This window comes from Chiloscyllium plagiosum, unplaced genomic scaffold (genome assembly GCF_037043375.1).
Source record: "Chiloscyllium plagiosum isolate Xiang-an unplaced genomic scaffold, Cpla_swu_hap1 HiC_scaffold_7, whole genome shotgun sequence".
NCBI classification, from domain to species: Eukaryota; Metazoa; Chordata; class Chondrichthyes; order Orectolobiformes; family Hemiscylliidae; genus Chiloscyllium; species Chiloscyllium plagiosum.
In genome coordinates, this window is record NW_028270145.1 from 10,659,328 (window position 1) to 10,683,929 (window position 24,602).

At 39.6% G+C, this 24,602-nt stretch overlaps 1 protein-coding gene across 7 annotated transcripts in view; it reads right to left on the minus strand.

The window, feature by feature from the left end:
* Positions 1-19,602: 19,602 nt before the first annotated feature.
* The window catches only part of armc8 (armadillo repeat containing 8), a 102,041-nt gene continuing 97,041 nt past the window's right edge, over positions 19,603-24,602 (minus strand). For 6 of the 7 annotated variants that reach the window (XM_087988697.1, XM_087988699.1, XM_087988696.1 and 3 more), the window contains 3 exons: positions 24,015-24,087; positions 23,530-23,623; positions 19,603-21,944 (listed from right to left, as the gene is read on the minus strand). In XM_087988697.1, the coding sequence (XP_087844823.1) occupies positions 21,911-21,944; positions 23,530-23,623; positions 24,015-24,087 (201 nt within the window). In that variant the 3' untranslated portion in view covers positions 19,603-21,910. The remainder of the gene's footprint in view (positions 21,945-23,529; positions 23,624-24,014; positions 24,088-24,602) is intronic. The other variant, XR_015757583.1, reaches the window with a different exon arrangement.

The window sequence follows — 24,602 nt, forward strand, 5'->3', positions numbered from 1 at the left end:
TTAGTTCCATAAAACGTGAAATAAATTAATTTTCCACAATCATTCAAAACCAAAGTCCTCGAAGCAAAATCAAATGTGAAGCATCCAGAGGGAAGAGGGGAATTCAGGCAGTGAAACAGTGGATGTGCACTTGCAGGAGATAATGTACACTTTGTAAAGCACAGGGAGAGAAAGGGAATACATAGTTAGCATGTGTAAGAAAGAGAAAAGAATCTTTGGTGATGTCACTAGTGCAAAAACAAAGAGTCAGAGAAATCTGGGAGAAAGGGATGGAGGATTTACAGAACAGGAAAAAGCATAGATCTGGTAGTGTGGAGAGTCAGTAACATATATCATTGAAAAGAATATTGTTAAAGGTGGAAACCAGAAATCCAGAAAAGGAAGCCTGAAAACTGTCAAGATGAGATATGAATGCAAATTAGAAGCATAGTGAACACTATCATCTTCTGAGACAGGCACCAATACCTAAGGCATGTACAATAGCACATGAAATGTGTTGTAAATACAGAAATCTTACAGTCCAGTAGTCAATGCTAATTACCCAGGAAGGTTGAATTTTTTTTCATATTAATCTAATGAGCAGGAAAATAGTTGATTCCAGTCGTACATATTTCCTCAGATTTAATTAAAGGCCTCAGAAAAACAAAAGCGTCAAAAGTCACTTTAACTGAGATCAACTGATATTGGAGTCCTGGTTCAAATCCCTAATGCATTTGATATCGTCAAACAGTTCTCAGCAAGCAGCAACCTATCTAAATGAGTCACAATAGTGGCACAGCGATAAACACCTCTCCTCAGTAAGTGCAATTAAATTTTTATTAAACAGCCTGCCTTACACATACCTTATTAATGGATACCTTACTGTGAACTTCAAGAGAATGTTCCACTGAACTTATTGGGAGCAGTTTTAGGAACAAAGCTGGAGTTTAAACAACTGCTAATGAACGAAATGAACTACAAGGATAAAATCACAAATATTGAATGATGATGTGCAATGAAACATAAAAGAAATATTTACCCATCTAATTATGAAGAGGAAACTCTTTGTAGATAAAGCATCACCGCAGGTGCTAAATATAGACATACTATACCTGGTCATATATCTAAAGTTACTTCATATTACTTATATCTTGAAAGAGAAAAAAATGCTTAATCCATAAATTAGCAACCAAACTGGGTTTCTTTTGCAATTCTCAATCTTGATTAGATTAGATTACTTACAGTGTGGAAACAGGCCCTTCAGCCCAACAAGTCCACACCAACCCACCGAAGTGCAACCCACCCAGACCCATTCCCCTACATTTACCCCTGCCCCTAACAAGAATGCTGGACAATGACCATCTCCAATAAGAGACAATCTAACCACTACCCCTTGATATTCAATGGAATTACCATCACTGAATCCTCCACTATCAACATCCTGGGGGTTAGCATTGACCAGAAACTGAACTGGACTTGTCAGATAAATGCAATGGCTTCAAGAACAAATTGGAGTCTAGGAATCCTGTAGCAAGTAACTAACCTCCTGACTCCCCAAAGCTTGTCCACCATCCACAAGGCTCAAGTCAGGAGCGTAATGGAATACTCCCCGCTTGCCTGGATGGATGCATCTCCTACAACACTCAAGAAGCTTGACACCATGCATGGCAAAGCAGCAGCTTGATTGGCGCCACATCACAAGCATCCACTCCCTCCACCACTGACGTTCAGTAGTAGCAGTGTGTATTATCTGTAAGATAGTACACACTACTATAAGATGCATTGCAGAAATTCATCAAAGATCCTCAGACAGTACCTTCGAAACTCATGATCACTTCCAACTAAAAGGACAAAGGCAGCAGATATATGGAAGTGCCATCACCTACGAATGTAACTCCGTTTTTTCACTGTTGCTGGGTCAAAATCCTGGAATTCCCTCCTTAAGGGCATTGTGGGTCAACCCACAATGGACTGCAGTGGTTAAAGACAGCAACTTACCACCACCTTCTCAAGGGTGACTAGGGACGGTCAATAAATGCTGGCCACCCAGCAACACCCATGTCCCACGAGGGAATAAAAAGAACATTGATCATAGAAAAGTACAGCACAGAACAGGCCCTTCAGCCCACGATGTCGTGCCGAGGATTATTTCTAATCTAAAATAAAATAACCTAACCTACACACCCTCAATTCACTGCTGTCCATGTGCATGTCCAGCAGTCATTTAAATATCCCTAATGACTCTGCTTCCACCACCACCGCTGGCAATGCATTCCATGCATTCACAACTCTCTGCGTAAAGAACCTACCGCTGACGTCTCCTCTATACCTTCCTCCTAATATCTTAAAACGATGACCCCTCATGCCAGTCAATCCTGCCCTGGGGAAAAGTCTCTGGCTGTTGACTCTATCCATGCCTCTCATTATCATGTATACCTCGATCAGGTCACGTCTCTTCCTCCTTCTCTCCAGAGAGAAAAGTCCGAGCTTAATCAACCTCTCTTCGTAAAACAAGCCCTGCAGTCCAGGCAGCATTCTGGTAAACCTTCTTTGCACCCTCTCCAAAGCTCTCGTATCTTTCCTGTAACAGGGCAACCAGAACTGGACACAATATTCCAAGTGTGGTCTCACTAGGGACTTGTAGAGTTGCAGCAAAACCTCACAGCTCTTAAACTTGATCCCCTGTTAATGAAAGCCAAAACACTGTATGCTTTCTTAACAACCCTATCCACTTAGGTGGCAACTTTGAGGGATGTATGCACTTGAACACCAAGATCCCTCTGTTCCTCCACAGTGCCAAGAATCCTGTCTTTAATCCTATATTCAGCGTTCAAGTTTGACCTTCCAAAATGCATCACTTCGTGTTTATCCACGTTGAACTCCATCTGTCATATCTCAGCCCAGCTCTGCACCCTAAGTTGCGCTGCAGCCTGCAATAGTCCTCAAAGTAACCCAGTTCTCTGGCCTTGCAGAGCTAGGTCCCAGGTCACTACATGCCAATTGCTGGAAAGCAAACAGCCTTGCTTCAGCAAGAACACTAATTTTGCTTTTCTCCTTGAAGCAGAGAATGATTTGGAATTCACTCTGTCCTTGCTCACATATCACGCTTGGGATCATCTTTTCACTGTGAGGGAAAACATTCTAAGTTGCCCCTGAAATTGCTTCTTACTTAATAATTTATTTTCCAGGACTATTCAACCTTCAGAGAATTACCTACTAGTGCCGCAACATTGTTTGCTCTTCTATTACAAGTCTAATCAGCACCTTTATCACATATAAGTTTGACTCCTTCAATGTCCACTATACCAATTTCTCCCCCCATCATTTATGACAATGCAGTTAGTCGAGATGAGAAAAAAAAAATTAAGCTGTACATAGAAAAAGCAGTGGATCATTCAAATTATATCCAACACTCTGGAGGCTTGTCTGGAAGCAGTGTGCATGATTGTTACCTCATTCATTAGCTGAAATATCTCCCCCACACCACACAATCTTCCTCCACTAGTGCTGTACCATGGCTGCAGTGTGTTCTATCTAAAAGATGCACTGCCATAACTCAATGAAATTTCAGGTTGTACGTTTGCTCGCTGAACTGACAGGTTTGTTTTCAGATGTTTCGTCACCATGCTAGGTAACATCAATGAGCCTTCAGTGAAGCGTTGGTGTGCTGTCCCACTTTATATTTATGTGCTATTGATATTCTATCAACAAAGCTTCTTGGGCAGATGAAAGAAAATCCATGAGAACCGAGAAAAACTGAGCATTAGTTGCACGAGGACACTGTAACATCCACATTTTCTGCCAAGTTACACACCATTTTGACTTGAGACTACATGATCATTCTTTCATCATGATTGGGTCAAAGTAGTCAATCCAATAAAACTATCAGACCCTTCACCTTACAAATTGGAGCAATTCAAACAGATCTCCCACTTTCTCAGAGCAACTAGAGAGAGTTTAATTCAGATAAATGCAAGGTGTTGCATTTTGGGAAAGCAAATCTTAGCAGGACTTGTATACTTAATGGGAAGGTCGTAGGGAGTGTTACTGAACAGAGAGACCTTGGAGCGCAGGTTAACAGTTCCTTGAAAGTGGAGCTGCAGGTAGATAAGATAGTGAAGAAGCATTTGGTATGCTTTCCTTTGTCGGTCAGAGTATTGAGTACAGGTGTTGGGAGATCATATTGCGGCTATACAGGATATTGGTTAGGCCACTGTTGGAATATTGTGTGCAATTCTGGTCTCCTTCCTATCGGAAAGGTGTTGTGAAACTTGAAAGGGTTCAGAAAAGATTTACAAGGATGTTGCCAGGGTTGGAGGATTTGAGCTATAGGGAGAGGCTGAACAGGCTGGTGCTGTTTTCCCTGAGCGTTGGAGGCTGAGGGGTGACCTTATAGAGGTTTACAAAATGATGAGGGGCATGGATAGGATAAATAGTCACAGTCTTTTCCCTGAGGTCGGGAAGTCCATAACTATAGGACATAGGTTTAGGGTGAGAGGGGAGAGATATAAAAGAGACCTAAGAAGCAACTTTTTCACGCAGAGGGTGGTATGTGTATGGAATGAGCTGCCGGAGGAAGTGGTGGAGGCTGGTACAACTGCAACATTTAAGAGGCATTTGGATGGGTATAAGAATAGGAAGGGTTTGGAGGGATATGGACTGGGTGCTGGCAGGTGGGACTAGATTGGGTTGGGATATCTGGTCAGCATGAACAGGTTGGACTGAAGGATCTGTTTCCATGCTGTAACATCCCTATGACTTTATGACCTGTAATGACTACATTCACAGAATTAATTATGTAAAGATCCAGAAGCTTTTCCCTGTTGCATCCCACTTTTTCCTATCCAGTTATATCGAAAGAGCTCCAGGAAAGGTTCCTCCTTGTAATGCTAACTCCAGAAACATTAAAGGGTTGATTATTTTGTCCCTCCTTCTCATCTATGCCCTGACACTTGGTGCAACAATCCACAAACATCAAATTCCATTCCACCAGTATCCTAATAACTTCCCATCACTTGTGTCATTACATTATTGAGCCAACGTCAGTCTTGGATTACAATCCCCTCAAGTTAAGTTTTGCAACAATTGATGCAATGGTCCCAGTCCCAACCCTGAAGTCCCATCTCCCGTTACAAGATGAGGTAAACCCTCCTGCAAAATTTAAAACCAACAACACAGAAAAGATATATCCCGTCCAGTAACCTGTAAAAGGTTGTTTGGCCAAGAATAATTTAAGGTAAGAATGAACAACTTAATTTCTTGAGGTATAACAGAGAATAATTAACTAATTATTCTAAGAGGAATACCTGTACAAGGTATTCGCCAAAAACGGATACCCGCGCAATTTCATCAACAGATGCCTAAGAGAAAGACAACAGAACGAGGACATGCCGCAACCCAAAGGACTAGCCACACTACCATACATCAGGAGCATTTCAGAACTGACAGCTAGACTACTGCGACCACTAGGACTTATAACAGCACACAAACCAACAGCCTGCCTCAGACAACAACTCACCAGAACGAAGGACCCGATACCCAGTATGAGCAAAACTAATGTAGTGTACAAAATCCCATGCAAGGACTGCACAAAACACTACATAGGACAAACAGGAAGACAGCCAACGATCCGCATCCATGAACATCAACAAGCCACGAAACGACACGACCAGCTATCCTTAGTAGCCACACACGCAGACGACAAGCAACATGAATTCGACTGGGACAACACTACCATTATAGGGCAAGCCAAACAGAGAACAGCCAGCGAACAGAACCACAACAATGAGCACCTGAGCTACAAATTTTCACCCAAACTTTGAATAATTAACTAAGCACTATTAACAATTTCTTCCTCTAACCTGTATTTTATCTTCCTTTCTATAATTCTAGTCCAATAAAACTCCCAATTAAGATTTACATAACCACATTGCTTATCTCAAAACCAGGCAGCTTTCGTTCTTCTGTTCGGATCTTCCTGTGTCTTCTTTTCTTCTTAGGAATTTCTGCATCACAGGTTACTGATCACAAAGGTACTTTTAAGAGAGCTATTTTCAGGCAGTCTGTTTACATGCTGGGCTTGTGAGTTCTCTTCTCAACTGTTCAATTTTCCCCAGTCTTATACCCTAAAGCATCAGATTGTGTCATCAGCTTTTAAGATTGTCAATATATTCAATTCAAACTGGATTGGAGTTTGATATTTTTCGGGGTATAATTTAACCTGATTGGCCGAATTCGAAATTGTTTTGGTCTCCAGGCAACCAGCTAATCGAGTTGTTCGGCCAAGTATTACAGTGTTGCCTCATTGAGAACACTTGGTGCTGTGTCCGGCAGCGCTGCTGCTTTTAACTCTCTTAAAGTACACCAACATCTTCATAACACCTCCCCCCTTAAGAAAATAAATGAACCATCATAATGAAAAGATGGCTTCTTTTTTCTCTACTTTTAAAACACATTGCCCAACATACAGATAACTTTAATATAAGTTCACCTTAATTTTCTCCCATATACCTATTTATGTATAATATTAAATTAAGACAAATCTCATCTAAACTCTATCAGTTAAATCCACATTAATGCATCTCCGATTACATTCTTCCGCCCCGCAAAATATATGATTTTAAATTAAAAGTCTGTAACATAAGACTCCAACGAAATAGTCTCATATTCTTATCTTTAAAACGTTCTAAGAAGACTGGATTGCACACAACTGTCTCCGACACATTGTTCATGGCACACACTTAAAATGCTGTAAGACCAATACTAAACTCAATCGTTCCTTTGCGATTGTGGAGTATTTCCTCTGATGGATGCTGATCTTCTTTGAAAAGTAACCAACTGGCAATTCAATCCCATCCTCATCCTCCTGTAAGAGTACAGCTCCAACTCCTATGTCACTAACATCAATGGCAACTTTAAAAGATTTTGAAAAGTTTGGTGTAGCTAAAACTGGTCTAGTGGTTAATATCGATTTCAAATCATCGAATGCCTCCTGGCATGGTTCTGTCCACAGAAACTTTATGTTCTTCTTCAGTAAATTGGTTAACAATGCCACTACACTGCTGAAGTTTGGAACAAACTTCCAATAGAATCCGCTCAGTCCTAAGAATCGAAGTACTTCTTTCTTCGAGGTTGGTCGGAAATTCCTCGATGGCCTTCGTCTTTGTGTTCCGTGGGGTCAACCTTCCATGACCAATGGATGGAGGCGAGGATAAAGGTGATGGGTCGGAGGAGATGGTGGAGTGGATAGGTGGGAAGGAAGATGGACAGGTGGGACAGGTCATGAGGGTGATGCTGAGCTGGAAGATTGGAACTGGGATAAGGTTGGGGGGGGGGGGGGGCAGGGAAATGAGGAAACTGTTAAAATCCACATTGATGCCATGGGGTTGGAGGGTCCTAAGGCGGAAGAGGAAGCGTTCTTCCTCCAGGCGTCAGTTGGGAAGGGAGTGGTGTTGGAGGCGGCCCAGAACCTGCATGTCCTCGGCAGAGTGGGAGGGGGAGTTGAAGTGTTCAGCCACAGGGCATTGAGGTTGGTTGGTAAGATGTCCGGGAGATGTTCTCTGCAGAGCGTAACAGATCAGAAAGATCATATTCGCTCATCCCTTACTATCAGGGACTGGTTAGATCTTGTATCACTCAAAATTACAGCTTCTTGACCTTCTCCCCCTGTTTTTTCTGGGTGAACTTTACCCACAGAGTCAAATTCTTTGTAAAGATCAGATATTAACTCCATACCCAGCCCCTGCTGAGGTTGTGCATTCTCCTGCAGCTCTTCCTGGGGTCTCCTTTATGACCTTCACTAATGCCACTGGCTTTGCTTCTTTTACCACATCTTTTCCCACAGTGCCTCTCTTTAATGACTAGCACTGTGACTTTACGTTTCCCATTTTACCACAGTGGAAACACCTGAGGCCTTTCACCTCCCTTCTGCCCTCTTAGGCTTCTTTTTTATCCTGTTGTAAACTCTTACCAGTGCTCTCTACTCTTGGTTTAGTAGTGTAAGATCTCCCCTTCTCCCAACTTCTATCCCTCACAGGACGAAGTTCTGGTCAGAAGCTTGTCTAATGCACAAACATGTACTCATCTGCTAATTCTGCTGCCCTTCTCATTTCCTGAACTTTCTGTTCCTCCATGTGAATTCTTACCATCTCTGGAAGTGAGTTTTTAAACTCCTCTCTTAATGCCTCAAATGTCCTATTTTCAAAGCGCACACCCATCAATCAAAATGACTGTGTTTAATTCTTTCAAACTTAACATAAGCTTCACCTGGTTCCTTTGTGTTTCTGAACCGCTGTCTATACGCTTCTGGTACCAATTAATAAGCACTTAAAATAGCCTGTTTAACCTCTTCATAATCTCTTGACACCTCATTGACAATGTGGCAAACACCTCACTAGCTCTGCCTACCAATTTAGTCTGAACTAGGGTTACCCACAAATCCTCAGACCACTCCAGCTGCCTAGCCAATTTTTCAAATTAAATAAAGAAGGCTTCAACATCTTTCTCATCAAAATGTGGCAGAGTTTGACATATTTATATATATATATATATATCACTACCTTATCTTTTAATCTCTGTCCTGTTAACTTGACTTTGCTGACTAAGTCACAACTTGTGGGCGGTACGGTGGCACAGTGGTTAGCACTGCTGCCTCACAGCGCCAGAGACCCGGGTTCAATTCCCGACTCAGGCGACTGTGTGGAGTTTGCACATTCTCCCCGTGTCTGCGTGGGTTTCCTCCGGGTGCTCCGGTTTCCTCCCACAGTCCAAAGATGTGCGGGGGCAGGTGAATTGGCCATGCTAAATTGCCTGTAGTGTTAGGTAAGGGGTAAATGTAGGGGTATGGGTGGGTTGCGCCTCGGCGGGTCGGCGTGGACTTGTTGGGCCGAAGTGCCTGCTTCCACACTGTAAGTAATCTAAACTTCTCAAGCTCAAATTCTCTCTTTTTGTCTCTCCCTTTCTTCCCTCTCTTTGATTAGCTAAGAACGTTCTTTCTCCCACTTTTTCCTCTCTCTTCTCTCTTTTTCTTTATTGTCTCTTTTTCCCTTGCTCTCCCTCTTTTCTCTCTCTCGCTCTTTGTTTATCTTCTAACTACATTTTCCTCAATTGTAATTTAAAGTTTTTCTACCTCTACTGCACCTGTCTGTTTCTCTGACACACTTAAGTGTTTGAGTAATTCAATTACAATTTCAGCTTTACTTTTGTCCTTGGTTAAACCCAAATTCTAAAAGTATGGCATTTTTCTTTCCTTCTAAACTTTCTTGGAAAATCTGAGAATCATCTTCAAATCCCAGAATCTCTTCAGCAATTTTAAGAGCCATTTCTCTCACTTTTAATTTAATCAACCACAAGTCACCGAAATTAAACAAATTGTCTCACCTGCATTTTATTTAAAGATCTAGGACATTAACCTGCAAGTGTTTAAATCTTATGGATTTTTTGTACCCCTAAATCTATTCAAATCTGTCTCAACCAGTTGAAATCACAGACTCGAGCCCCCAAACTGTTACAACATGGGGTTAACTCTCCTATTTAATTTAAAACCAACAACACAGAAAAGATTTATCCCATGAAGTAATCTGTAAAACTTCAAGTGGCCAAGAACTATGCAAGGTAAAAATGAACAACTTTATTTCTTAAAGTATAACCACTATTAACAATTTCTTCCTCTAACCTGTATTTTACCTTCCCTTCTATAATTCTAGCCCAATAAAACTCCCAATTAAGATTTACAAAACCACAATTCTGATCTCAAAACCAGGCAGCTTTTGTTCTTCTATTCAGATCTTCCTGTGTCGTCTTCTTAGGAATTTCTGCATCAAAAAGGTACTTTTAAGAGAGCTATTTTCAGGCAGTCTGTTTACATGCTGGGCTTGTGAGTTCTCTTCTCAACTGTTCAATTTTCCCCAGTCTTATAACCCCAAAGCATTGGATTGTGTTATTGGCTTTTAAGATCGTCAATACTCAATTCAAACTGGTTTGGAGTTTGATATTTTTTGGGGGTATAATTTAAGTTGTTCAACCAAGTGTTACATTGTTGCCTTATTGAAAACACTTGGTACTGTGTCCAGTAGTTCTGGAGCTTTTAACTCTCTTAAAAGTATACCCATATCTTCATAAGATTTCTCCTCCCAATCGTAGTGACAGGCTGAAAAAGGCTGCTTGCAACCTTAGCCTTTAAACACCTTCTGACTGTTGGTAGGTCTTTTATATCTGAACCAAAGATTGTGGGTTAATTCACCACTCAAAGACTTCAGCAGAAAAACCAGGTTAACAATCCAGAGCATTACTAAGGAAATATCAGAGACACTATTGGATTGAATTTATTTTATCATAGCACTGTTTGAACTTAGTTATTGCAGCGTCAAATAGATTAATTAAACTGTACTCTGCATGTAAAATGGCTACAAAGCCTAATGGATGAGCTCAGATGAATGTTAGCTAAAATCCTGTATAAGTCAAGACATACCGCGAAGCTATTAAATGGTCATGAACTCATGTAAAGATCTTTAATTTAAAAATCATTACAATGTGGATAATCCCAGGAAGGCTACTAGCCTTTTAAACACTGAATACTGTGAATGTATTCGGTCTAGTTGAAAAGCTGTGAAATAAGATAAGCACCATATCAACCCAACAATAGGTCATATGTGATGAAATAAACTGGACAATGATGCTGAATCAAGGTGTAAACTTTAGTCTTGGGCTCCGTGAAGAAGTTCATCGAGTCAAAAAAGCATAAAGCTGGAATGACAACAATGATAACCTAAACCAGGCTCAACTCATTACTGACCAATCAGATAACAGAAATGGTATTTTACCCAATATACCAGGCAGCCAAGTTGGAACCATGTATAAAATAAGGATTTTTAAGATGCGCATCATCATCAAGAAGAAAAAGCCAAGCATAGACCTCAATCAAGAGATGAAGTGCCATACAAATGTCCCACCATGGCAACAAAGGCTGACCATTGCCCTGTGTTAAGTATCATAATTTTGTGGTAAACTTAATAAAGTTGTGAAGCTTGTGAAAACAACCTTGTAACCATCCTGTTTGTAGCTAGTGTAAGCTGGAAGTCCCTTTTGGATTTGCTGTCCCAGTTTAGTCTGTAATTGCAAATAACCAAGTCTTACAATTAAATTAAAGCAAATGCCAGATCTTACAATGTTAACTTTTGCAATGAAACATCAAACCATGATAATGGATGTGAAATATAACTGCATGTTATTATGTTACGTTGCATAGAAGTTATTCCTGGTATACTGACGATTATTTATCCCTCTATCAACATCATAGAAAACAGCTTAACTGATTACTATTACATTTCCATTAGCGGGAGCTTGCTGTCCACAAACTGCTATATTTTTGACATTACAGTAGTATTGCACTTCACAAGTTCTTCAAAAACATTGGGATATCCTGTGGTCATAGAAGATGCTATACACAAACAAGTTTTATTACTTTTCTTGATTGCCAATTTCCACCTGTGTAACATTGCATGCATCTGCCCTTGCCTCAGCTGATGCACTGTTAGAGCCCTCATTAATGCCTTTACCACATTTGAAATTGACTTTTTAAAATGTTTCCCCAAGTCAGCTGACTACTCATCATAAACCGCAACTCATCGAAAACTCTACATAGCTCCTCACTTCTCTCAGTGACAGACACTTGACCCCCAGCCTCCAACTCCCAACCTCCAAATCAGGCTCAACAGGGACACCAGCGACTGGAACAGGGTGATGCCAGCGGCCAGAAGTGGAATGTAGCGCCAGTGGCCAGAGCATGAGCAGGTATAGCAGCCCAGTGCAGAGTGGGGCAACAGTCAGTGTTCAGACCACATGGAGGCCCCCTGCGTCGGTCTGCTGTGGACAACCTTTGGAGAAAGACTGTGATGTTTGTCTTTTTAACTTCAGTTCTTGTTTTTTTTTTGACCTACAGTAATACTCTGTTTGGATGTAATGTAATTGTTTTTCTTCATTTCTCTATTCTGTAACTAAGGATTGTACCTAGGATGGTGCTGGAAGTGGTGACTTATAAAGTTTTCACTGTATTCATTTAGTATATATGATTATAAAGCTAATTCAATTCAATTCAGCTCAGTTCAATGCTGCACATATTCTACTCTGCAGATCCCTTTGTAACCTTCATCCTGTCATTTTTAACTTATCTCAGGCTCCTGGCTCAATGTTTACAAATTAAAATGCTTGTTCATGTAAATCTATCTGAAAAAGGGCTGATGCCCGAAACGTCGATTCTCCTGCTCCTTGGATGCTGCCTGACCTGCTGTGCTTTTCCAGCAACACATTTTCAGCATGTAAATTTATGTCCTTTTGTATCTCTGGAACCTTCTCCATATTCACATTCTTGCCCTTTTTACACTTGCCCCAACCCCGACATTCCACCATTGTTGGTTGTATCTTCAGTACTCTTGGTCTACAGTCAGCATTCCACTTGTAGCTGTGTTGCCTTTTCTCATCCCTCACTTTAAAAACCTACTTAATAACTACCTCTTTGACTGTGTTTTTTTCTCATTACCTTTACTAACTGCTCTTTGATAAAGCATCCACTTATTTAAGGTTATACATTGAAGCACCTTGGGACACTATACAAAGTTAAAATAAACAATAGACTATCACAGGCAATGAGATGGTGGCAAATTTCCAAAAATGAGTCTAGGCAGCCTCAGAGATGGAAAGAGGTACATTTCACTGCTGGATCTGAATCATCCTCCATTTATATCAGCCATTTAAAACTAAATTTATTAAGAAGAAGCTTCTGTTTATATAGCGTCTTTCATGACTGCCAGCTATCTTAAGGCTCTTAATAGCCAATGAATTACTTTAAGACAAACTCACTGTTATAGGAAATATGACATTGATTTGGACACAGCAAGTTCCTAAAAGCATCCATGTAATAAAGGATGAATCTATTTTAGATGATGTTGATTGAGGAAGAAATATTGGCCAGGACATCAAGGATAAAGGTCTTCTTGAAAAAAGTGTCGTGGGATCTTTTACATTTACCTACTATTCCTAAATTAATGGAATCTCATTATTTTAATGAAGATAGGTTAAGAATGTTAGGATAGGGAAATCACGTGATTGAACATGTTCTTGGAGGACATTACATATGTAATAAGTATTCACAGATATTTATTTCCACATACCCCACTGCAACGTCTTTGGGTTTTTGAGTTTTTAAGACTCCTTTTCTCCCCCTAGTTGTCCGCTCATTCAACAATGGAGGAACTATATGAATTTGTGCGGCTATTCTTACTTCTATTAAAGGCTACATACATCGGATCAGCCTTCTGATCTACTTCAGAAATAACCCATAATTCTCTCAACCATCTTTTCTCAAAGCCATATTTTGTTATTCAACAATTAATTGTAACATTGATACATTTAGGCCATTTTTTAGGCTACTATTTCCAATTCCATAAGTTATTCAACCTGTCTGCCTTACGAAAGCTGTTGAAAGCATTTTACTTGTCTGGAGATGTTAGTAAATTGACCTTTGAGTATAGAAGTTGGGGTGGCATGTTGAGGTTTTACAAGAGGTTAGTGAGGCCTCTTCTGGAGTATTGTGCACAGATCTGGTCAACCTGTTATATGAAGAATATTATTAAGCTAGAGAGGATTCAGAAAAGATTTACAAGGATATTGCTGGAATGGAGGGTTTGAATCAGAGGTGGGGAACCTTTTCATGTTGGAAGGCCACATTATGTTAGTTGTAATCTAATAAGGCCGCATCCAAGAAACTTCGATTATATATTCTTCAAAATTCACATTATTTCGTAACTACTATGTACTAACTAAAAAAAAGTTGATACGGTTAGACTGTGTAACTATTCACAAATTTCACTTCAAATGGAAAACTATGTGCACTGTTGTCATAAGTTGATAAACACTGGCGCACTGGATACCCACAGGCTCTCGCCAACCAGCCTCGGGTGGTAGTGGCATCAGTCAGGCGGTGAAGATAACGTACATTCTAGAGTTGCATTATAACTAAATCATGAGCATAGCAGGTGTCGAAATAGCCCTTACGACTTAGCAATTTTTTAATTGTGGCGGTCAGTCTGTGAGGATTATTTCATTGAATTTTCTTTTACTCTCTGGTATTTTAAATGCATTCATTTTAAGAGTAAAATAAAAGTAATAAAAGGACAAAAGAAACATATTAATAAAAAATAAAAGATTTGTTCTGCAAAATTTGGACTGGGACCTTTTTCACTGGAGCATAGGAGGTTGAGGGGTGATCTTTTAGAGGTTTATAAAATCATGAGAAGTTTGGATAAGGTGAATGGTAGATTTTTTTTCCGTAGAGTTGGGGAATTCAAGACTAGGAGGCATATTTTTAATGTTAGAGGAGAAAGATTTTAAAAAGACATGAGGGACAACTATTTTACACAGAGAGTGGTTCATGTGTGGAATGAATTTCCAGAGGAAGTGGTGGATGCAAGTACAGTTACAACACTTAAAAGGCATTTGGATAAGTTTATGAATAAGGAGGATTTGGAGAGATATGTGCCAAGTGCAGGCAGGTGGGACTAGTCTAATTTAGCACAATGATTGGCATGTACTGGTTGGACCAAAGGGTCTGTTTTCGTGCAGTACAACTCCATGACTATTTTAGTTTCTCCTCTTGTAGCCTTTTTAAAATATTACATCTCAACCAGTACTTTGTTAAAATTCTGACTACTCTCTTCCACAAAGCCACATCAACCCTTTGCTTTAACTCTTGGGCACCAGATATTGTTAATTTATTTAATATGCTTGGGATTTCTAGGTTTTGCAGATTCTCTTGCAATTCCTTGCTGACATATTTGTAGAATTCTGCAGTCATCCATTGTCTTTGTTTTTATTTCATCATACAGGACCAATCATAATTATTAATAACTAGGCCCTTATGAATGACTTGCTCATGAAACCATATTAATGGAAATTGGCTACTTAAAAACTGTATTTCCGAATGCTTTAATCATGAAACAGCAACTCCCGCTTTTTATTACATCGTGTGTTGCTACTTTAGAAATAGAGACAAGCAGCCACAAGTATAGCACCTCAAAGGGAATATATTTCAACTTTTAAAAATCTAATAAAAACTCTTCAAAGTTGAATATTATCACTTATGTGCAAACAGTAATTACTGTTTAATTTGAGGAGCTAATACTTACCCTAGGAGTGTAAAAAAAAGCCTTGAGCACATCTAATGTTGAATAATTTTTTAACATAATACATCATACTGTTAAAAATGTAGGCATTTATTGTGTCCATAAGAGATTCTTTTATTTTGTTCTTGTGTTCTGATGAAGAATCATACCACATTCAAAATGTTCTCGCTCTCTTTCTCTCTGTCAGATACTGCCAATCTACTGATTTTCTCTAGTATTCTCGTGTCTGTTTCTTTTATATTCAATGTTTATACTGTTAACCTGTTTTAAAACAGCTGGGACAGCGGCATTCCCACTGACTGAAGCTTATGAAGAATAGGTTGAGCATTATCCTTAAGATTCATCTGATGGCAAGAATCCAATTTGATTCCACAGCTGAATGGCACCAATGTGAAAATACGAAAGACATGAGAAATGTTTCCAGGACACCCCAAACCACTTTATAATAAAGAGACAGGGCCTTAGCTCATAATCCGGAATGTAGTTATCAGCGGGACTGTTATTGATAAGCGAGGCAGTCTGGTTTTACCCTAACAGCCTATGCCATTGGAATTTTTGAAATCTTGATGATTATGGAATATTCAAATTTTATTGCAAAATCCTGGATGAATTAAAACCTTGGCTATATTTCCATATTATCCTGAAGAGCAGATTGGCGATCTAGTTTGATGCGTTTTGAGTGCTGTGTATGCAGAGTAGGTGTTAACTAGGCCTGCCTCAGGCCAGTTAGGGACCAAATACCTCCTGTTGTTGGTAGGATACAGTAATGGAGGGTACCAGACCTAACTGATTACATCAAAAAGACAAATGAATGTGTCCATTCTTGGCTGCAGTACAGTTCCATTTAATCAGTCAATTCAGCAAAGATGAAGAAAATGAACCTGAGAACATTTTGACGTTGAGACTTGTGGATAGGTTTATGAGCATTCAAGATATTGACTGTTGACTTTAAGTAAATGAGGCTGTGAGGAGGGTGGTGAGGCAGGCAATAAGAAGTAAAAAGAAAATGATCAAAATGAACATATTCATTGCATCAGTTACTAAACTGCATAAAATGCTTGGTTTGCCCTCCCGATTTCAGTTTCATCACGTCAAACTGTTGCAATTTGCGATTAATCTGAGCGAAGTCCATTATTGTAAATTGGGAACTATATTTGGAATCCATATTTGAGAGAAAATACCTTGGAAATGGATAGTGACCCTAACCCTGAACCCCAATTTTGTGAAAGCTTCTGTGCCTGTGATGTTCATAATGTAGCAAGGTTATATTCTGATATTCATATGAACTTCATCCTGGATCATATGCACTTTTCCACTTTTCGTGTATATATTGAAATGCTGAGCTCACTTTGGTGATTTGCTACAAATTGGTCCACTATCTTGACTATCATAAGATAAAGGGAAAACAACCTTTTCTACCCAAAGTCTAATAATTTCATCTAGTTGAAGTGGCCTGGAAGCATTTTCATTTCACCAAAAAAGGGCTATTGGGAGTCAGTTGCTGGACAGCAGATTTGTGATGCAGAGGGATGCCAACAGGGTGGGTTCAATTCCCCACTAATGGAGGCTTACTGTAACACCCAAGAAACTTGACAAAGCAGCTCACTTGATCAGCACCACATCCACTGTTGCTATGTACAAGACACACTGCAAATATTCATCAAAGATCCTTAGGTAGCACCTTCCAAACCCGCGACCACTTCCAACTAGAAAGACAAGGGCAGCAGATACATGGGAACACCACCATCTGCAAGCTCCCCTTTAAGCCATTCACCGTCCTGACTTGAAAATTTATTGACATTCCTAAACTGTTGCTAGGTGAACACCCTGGAATTCCCTCCCTAAGGACATTGTGAGTCAACCTACAGCAGGTGGACTGTAGCAGTTCAAGAAGGCAGCTCACTACCAACTCCTCAGGGCAACAAGGATGGGAAATAAATGCTGGCCAGCCAGCAATGCCCACATTCCACAAGTGAATAAAAACCATTGTGCTCCAGCAGAGCCCAGCAAATCTATGAAAACCTTGTGCTAATGCCAATAAGGGTAACAGGAGAAGTCACAGTGTGCCGATAACTGTTAGAAGCTGACACACATTTAGCTCTTCTGATATCTCCTGGAATGTCATTCAAGGCCCATACATTCAATGCACCAGATTCAAGGATATGAAGGTCTATCTCGGTTGATTATGCTTCACCCTCTGCAGACTTCCTGATTCTCTTCCTCCTGCTGCTCCCATTATTAAAGCAGCAACCATGAGAAACACTGGCAAAGGAGGCCTCAAGAGGAAAGTTTTGCAATTTTTTCTACATTCCTCTTACTTTGCTGATATAACGCCAATTATTGAGGCTTAAAAAACGAGGGGGTTAGATAAGGTGAATGACAAGGGTCTTTTCCCTAGGGTGAGGAGATCAAAACTAGGGGGCTTATGTCTAAGGTGAATGATTTAAGAAGGACATGAGGGCAACGTTTTTTAAAATCCCAGTGGTCCGTGTGCAGAATGAATTGCTAGGGAAAGTAGTGCTTGCAGGTACATTTACATTTAAAAGACATTTGGATAAGTTCATGAATGGGAAAGATTTGGAAGGATATGGGGCTGCTTTAGTTTGGGATTATGGTTTGCATGGACTGGTTGGACCGAAGGGTCTGTTTCTGTGCTGCATGACTTTATTAGCCGCGGAATGGCTTACTGTTTGAGGAGTGTGAACAGAAATTGAGCAATACAGTGCACTCAATCACCCAGATGTGATGAGCTGGTATAGGCATGTGTATCAAACAAGCTTATCTTGAGAATTCAGACCACAAAGTTAGCACAACTGATTTCTAACGTGATCTTCCAAATTCATTTTAAATAAACAGAAAACTTCACCTGAATGCCAGAGTTCCCAAAATAGGGAAGAATTGGTTAACCTTGATAAAGAGCTTATGGATCGAGGCATACCAGTAGCTGTGTTGATTCACTGCATTTCAGAAGGCGTGGTAAATTTGTGCTGTTTGCTGATTTACAAGATAGCGCATGTACAGCTGACTCTCCCCAACTATTCCTTGGCTATATATATTCACAGGGGGACCAAGAATTGCTACATATAGCTAGTGCTACTTAAAGATGAGGCAGCTATACCTCCTGACAAATTTAGTATGCTGCGGAAAGACAGTCATGGAGGTCTGTACCAGGACTGTAGCTCCAAGGATTCAGTACAGGAAGTTTAATTACCTATTTGACCCCCTCAAGATTTCATGGTCAGCAAGTTGATATTCAAATACCAACTACATATTAGCCTCACCTGCTGCTCAATTTACTCCATCCCATCATCCATCTATCAAAATCAGCCTGAAATTTGTGCACTTCACTTCAGTCCCACACATTTAGTTCTGTTCCAAGACCCACACACACAGCTTGTACACACTGCAATGCTGACACAGCTGCATCTCTCATAAATATCAAAGGGCATTCACTTAGACTTTGCAGGAGAAAATGATGCACAATGTCAAACAGTGAGAGTGAATGAGAGGAGTGCAAGCACATTGCATGTTTTAATTTCCATTAACAAAACAGTACTGGCCGTTATGGGAAGGGGTATTGCTGAGGCTAGACCACTGGGAGGACTGAAATGATTGATGCTGAGATTTACTAATTCGCTCACCATCCTTTGCTCATCTCATTTCTCCTTTATCCCTCAACATCTGTCTCAAAAACAGCTTGTACATCCTACCATCTCTTCTCAACAAATCCACAGCTCCCTTTTTTTTAATAAGGAAAATTTGAATAACCAAGATATGGTACATTCCCAGTCAATGCAATTATCTAACCCCTCAATAAGTACTGTATAGTTATAAAGGCAAATTGAAGCAGCAACTTGCAGATGGGAATTATGAGCATACAGTAACCCATGAGCATGCCTCTCCTCTTCCCTGCATTTCACTACCAGAGGTTGCTTTCTCAAACTCTCCTCCACCTTCTATATTTTTTTAAACTGCTTTCGTTAAAAAAAATGTGGTCGCCATTGGTGCCAACCTAAAAAGATCTAACAAGCCATTCTTTTTAACATGACACTGCATAGCAAGTTCTAGCAAAGTTGAAAAATGAGAAAAATCACTTCGCATTTACCTCTACATTTTCTAGCAGGTAGCAACCAGAGCAGGAACTTCAGATCACTTCCCTGACCTTCCTTATGAAGATCAATAATTTCTGACAGATAGATAAATCAATATGGGCTGAGAATTGAGCCAAGGACTTTCTTGATCCATATGATTCAGTACAATGGAAAGAAACATTTACTGGGATGTTCCCAGAAATTCTTTTGATTTGTGACACTAGGTAAGTCATATTCTCTGCAAGAATAGCCATGGTGTGCCAAAGGCAGATAGTTTATGGATTTTCTTTAAGATTTACAAACAGCAGCAGGAGAAATTCTTGAGGAAAGTAAGTCTTTGGATTCTGTACAATAGGTTAACTGAAAATCATTTTTAATAAGAAAATATAAATTTCCTGCACAGACACCATGTGAGTACATTATACGGTTTTCACAATAGACCCTTGTTAATTATAGGACATAACTAAAATTTCATAACCAGTGTTATATAAAACAGCCTAAGAAGCCACACTTTATTTAATTGACTTCTGTCAGCAGAGCTTAAAATTACATCAGAAAAATGTGATAGTCTCTTCGCAATATATTACACAGACAATGCTGCTAAAATACTTGTGTATAAAAGCAGAAACCTATTCAAATCAGCTGCAGGTATGTACAAAAAAACTGAGCAAGATCAGTTTAAACTGCAATGTAATCAAAATAATCCATTGGGAGGAGTGTACTTAAAATGTAGTGGTCACAACCTTTTTGTTTTGAAAAGCATTCTTCAGATTTTTTTAGAATTTGTTCCACGTTCAAACCCTTCATACTTAAATTATTTCAGCCTTTGATTACTTTGCTTACATTTTCCATCCATATTTCTGCACAGTCCATTTTGCTCCAAAAAAGTACCTGCCAAAATAATGGTAATGGTTTCCTGCAGCCAGGCCCTGACACATGCAGCAACCAAGACAACACAAACATGAATACTGGAAATTTCATCGCAAATCCTTACAAAACTTGCTTTCTTTTTTATTTGTCAAGAACCAGAATGGAAACCCCTTTTCATATTGCTGTGTTAATCCCAGTTGTGTACAAATACCAACAAACCTTCTGCAACAACGTAAAACAAGACAGGTACTAAAAATCCATGAGCTAACATTTGAAGAAAGTTGTAAGCATCAAAAGCAAAAGCAACAGAATAAACCAGAGCTATCACATGACAGCAATTTGTGCAAGCTCGATAATTCCAATTAAAATTGAAAATGCTACAAAAATAAAAAGAACTGCATTCTTTTCAATTGGCCTACACAGATTTTAAGTATTGAATTCAGATAAGGTTCTTTTAAATGGTCATCTAAAATACGCAGTGCAGTTTATATTTTTAACTGGAGATGAGAGCACTCTAGTGGATGCAAATATTAGCTATCATTCTTATGCATTCATAAAGACAAGGGGCAACAGTGCAAGATAAAAAGTTCACACACCAACAGTGGCATTGTTAACTCCAGCCATGGCACACCAAAGTGTGCAAAAGCCAGGTTTGGTATATGTGGATACACAAGTCATTTATGCAGCAACACCATTTGTGTGGAAGATGTATAATCTTTATGCAGCTACAATATCAGAAATATCATAAATGCAGCTCAAGGTTCATGAGTGTCAATATACTCTGTCTTAACTCTAGGTATCAGATTCATCACCTCAGATAATGCCTCCGATATGGCTGGAGTTTCCTTAAAGTGATTGACAGTACTAACTTCTCAACAGCTCTACGCTTTACCGTCTCCAAATTACCAAATATTCCACAACTGTGCAAGTATATAGGCAGAAGCAGTGAGATCAAGCCTACAGCTCATTGGACAAGATCACCAGTATTCAATCCATTCGAACCTGCTCATATGTTATAATTAGGTTCTTCAACAACAGAACTGTAACATATCGAACAAGCACTACTGCCTCGCGTCAAAGAGGATGAGTGAGGGGATTCCTTCATTACCTGTCCCTGAGTTGAACTGCACCTGGATCTTTTGTGGAAGTTAATAACCATGCATCCATATTCTCCTTTCTCAGGAGTATCTTTTGGGGGTTATGAAAGGTTGCATTAAATAATCGATTTCTAACACTGTGTGGGCCTATAAACAGATGCAGTTCCAAAGTAAACACAAATAACTAAGTTCATCAAATACATACAATATTTTACACACTCCATAGAGCTTGCAATCAAAATTATATTTTTCCCCACACTTTTGTTTAAATATTACATTCTCTTCAGGATGTTGTGTATAAGTAAATTTTTTAAACTAAGTACAACCTTTATTCAGCAAGCAGTACTGCACCCAGGAAATCTGTAGAAAACACTTTTTAAAAAAAAACAGGAAGTAACCAATCTCACACAAAATAGTTGCAGCAAATGTTGATTTTTTTTCTGACTCAAAAGGGGGCAAACCAATTATTCTCTAAGTAGTTGTGGAAGTTGTCACACTGAGACTGAACCTCTTTCTCCACTGCATTGTCTGTTTGTTCTTCCTGAATGACTAACATTTCTTCATGAATCACTGCACACAAAAACTGCAGTCCAAGGTGACTTGTGCAAACAAAAAAGGGTCAGGGGCAAGCTTTCCATTGAACCTTCTGCCTTCTGTCCATTTAGAGCTTCGGATGAGACCCCAGCAGGTTGTTTACTCAGGATAGAAATTGCTGCAGCGCTGTTTTTGCCCTGTAACAAATTCAGAAATTTTTTTTCAATGTTTTCAATGATAGTCATTGCTCAGTTCAGTTTTTTCAGAACAGCAAAAGAAATATGGGCAGATTTTTCACTGGGCAATCAAGCAGTTCTTCCAGTGAAGATGGCAGTTGTGCATGGAGACCCTGCAGAATACTCATCATAGCAGACTCCGAAGGAATTCCCCAGGAAATTGAATTTTCCTCAGGCAAATACCACTATATCTGGAATTCTATGAAAGTCACCATGAAAATCAGAGACTGTGGACAACACAGATGAAATTGAGTGAAACACCTCCTCAGGAAAATTTAAACCAATAAATACATAGTCTAACTCTTGAGAAACTATTAAATAGACTCCATACTCCTGCCACTCTCAAACCTCAGATCCTGGGCCAACATTTCATAGGAAGACATCACACCTTATTCCCATCCAACCAGGGACCCAACCTAACTTCCGACTGCCCTTGAACCCTGCCTATCTATCCCAACAAGTCTGCTTCAGGACCTAACCATCCATTCTCCTATGCCTTCTAGACGAGGAACAACCTCACCACTTACCACCCCCACCCCCCACACATCCCCCCCCCTATACACACACACACACACACACACACATCACACCCTGACCCACACAGCAACACTCCTCAACCCAATTTTCCAGCTCCTCCCAAACACTTACTTGCCCCTTGTACTGTACTCCCACGCCAGATGTTACCCTATGGCTCCCAACAGCTTTCCTATCTGGCATCCTATCACCTAGCACCCTACCCTCTTCCCAGCCAACACCCATTTACCTGACACCCTGCCCTCTGCCCATCCTAGAATCACACTTACCTTGTGACACCAGCAAAGAGGCTGACTGGATGTTTAAATTTCAGATTACTGCAGCTGATTGTGGTGAAAGGAGGGCTACACTACAATAGAGCTGTCAGAATGGAAGTATCCTTTTACATTTCTGAGGGACACTCGAGTGTCATCTCTTCCCAGAAACATGGAGCTCCCTGCTTTTATTAAAAATAGAGTTGGTATGGCAATTTACATGAATTTGCCACTCACTGAAAAATCTGGCCTAAACTGTAAGGTCAGTATTGATTTAATGCTCCAGATTACTGTTAATAAATTACAAAACCAATTACCATGCAGACACTTTATACAAATGAATACTTTAAATAAAGCTGAGATCTTCAGCATTGCATCAGACAGAAAACAAAAACAATGAAAACAAAAATCAAGAATGAATTCAGAAGGGTTGTATATGGATTGAAGCACAGTAGGATTCACCGAACAATGCTAACCCAAAGTTGAGAAATCCTCTTTCTCTTTGCAAGATAACTAGATTTAAAATTCATCCAGGAAATGTGTTCTTGGTGGAGGTTTAATCTGTTTAACTCTTATTAATTCCACTATTATGCTACTAAAGTTTGCATTGTAGCACACACAAAACTGCAAACATTGTACTGTTTCTGAATGACATACATTACTCAAGGACTGACCACATTAATTTATGCTACATATGACTGGACATTTTGATTTTATTAAAAGAACAGAAGGTATTCAAATGAAGACTTAACACTTACTTGTCGCAAAGATTGGGATCCGTAGACTGAACTAATTTATGTAAAATATCTACTATTCCCAGCTCTCTGAGTTTACCTTGACGCTCATGAGAACCTAAGAACAAAATACAAATGAACTCTTTGTAATTATTGATTATTTATCACTGCCCAGCACAAATATAGTGCTTTGTATGAAAGTAACATCTATATTTTACACTATAAGAATGAAACAAGTCATCAAAGTCTCTGATCTTTTATTTCCTTTTGGCGGTGCCCTAATAAACCATTGCTGCTCTGGGATACAGAAACACTCGACGTGCTATAAGGAAGTAGTCCCAGGATTTTGGCTTTCGTTAATATTAAAGTGTAGACAATTTGTGAAATAGAAAGTAAACAGAAAGGTTAATAATTAGCAAAGGCTTATCATTTTATGTTTTAAAAGAAAAAGAATCTGAAATAGTATTCAACTTGCAAGAAAATAATTGCCTAAACTATAATGGCCTTACCTTCTTCTTCACTCCATATGAGATTAGATATACAAAAGGTAGCAGCTAACTGGAGTTTTACATTTGAATGACCCTGAAAAATAATTATTCCAAATATTATGGATATAAAGGGTAAAATGAGACAAAATGTATTGATTGCTAGCAAGCTCCTCAGCCAGTTAAACATCTCAATGAACATTCAACATTCCCTTCTCCTTAAGTAAAAACCAGATGTATGCTGACGTAGTGCAAATACTGAAGAACATTGAACACCTTGTCATTTGGGGTAAATTTAAGTCTGGTTGCTTCCATCATACAGGATGCCTGTCCAATGGAAACATCCATTGTCGTGCCTCAGTAGCATTATGTTAACTGGAGAAATTAACCAATTGAAGCAAATCAGAAATTTGGCAGCTCTGTCAAGGGGGGTCAAGCCGGTTTTTGCTAAGAAAAGGCAATCATAGAATCCATAGCTTGGAAGGAGGACATTTGCACCATTGAGACCACAACAACCCTCCAAAGAACATCCCAACCAGACCAACCCCACCACACTGTCCCAGACCACCTAGATGACCCACCCACATTGTCCACCTCCCCCAACTCAACAAC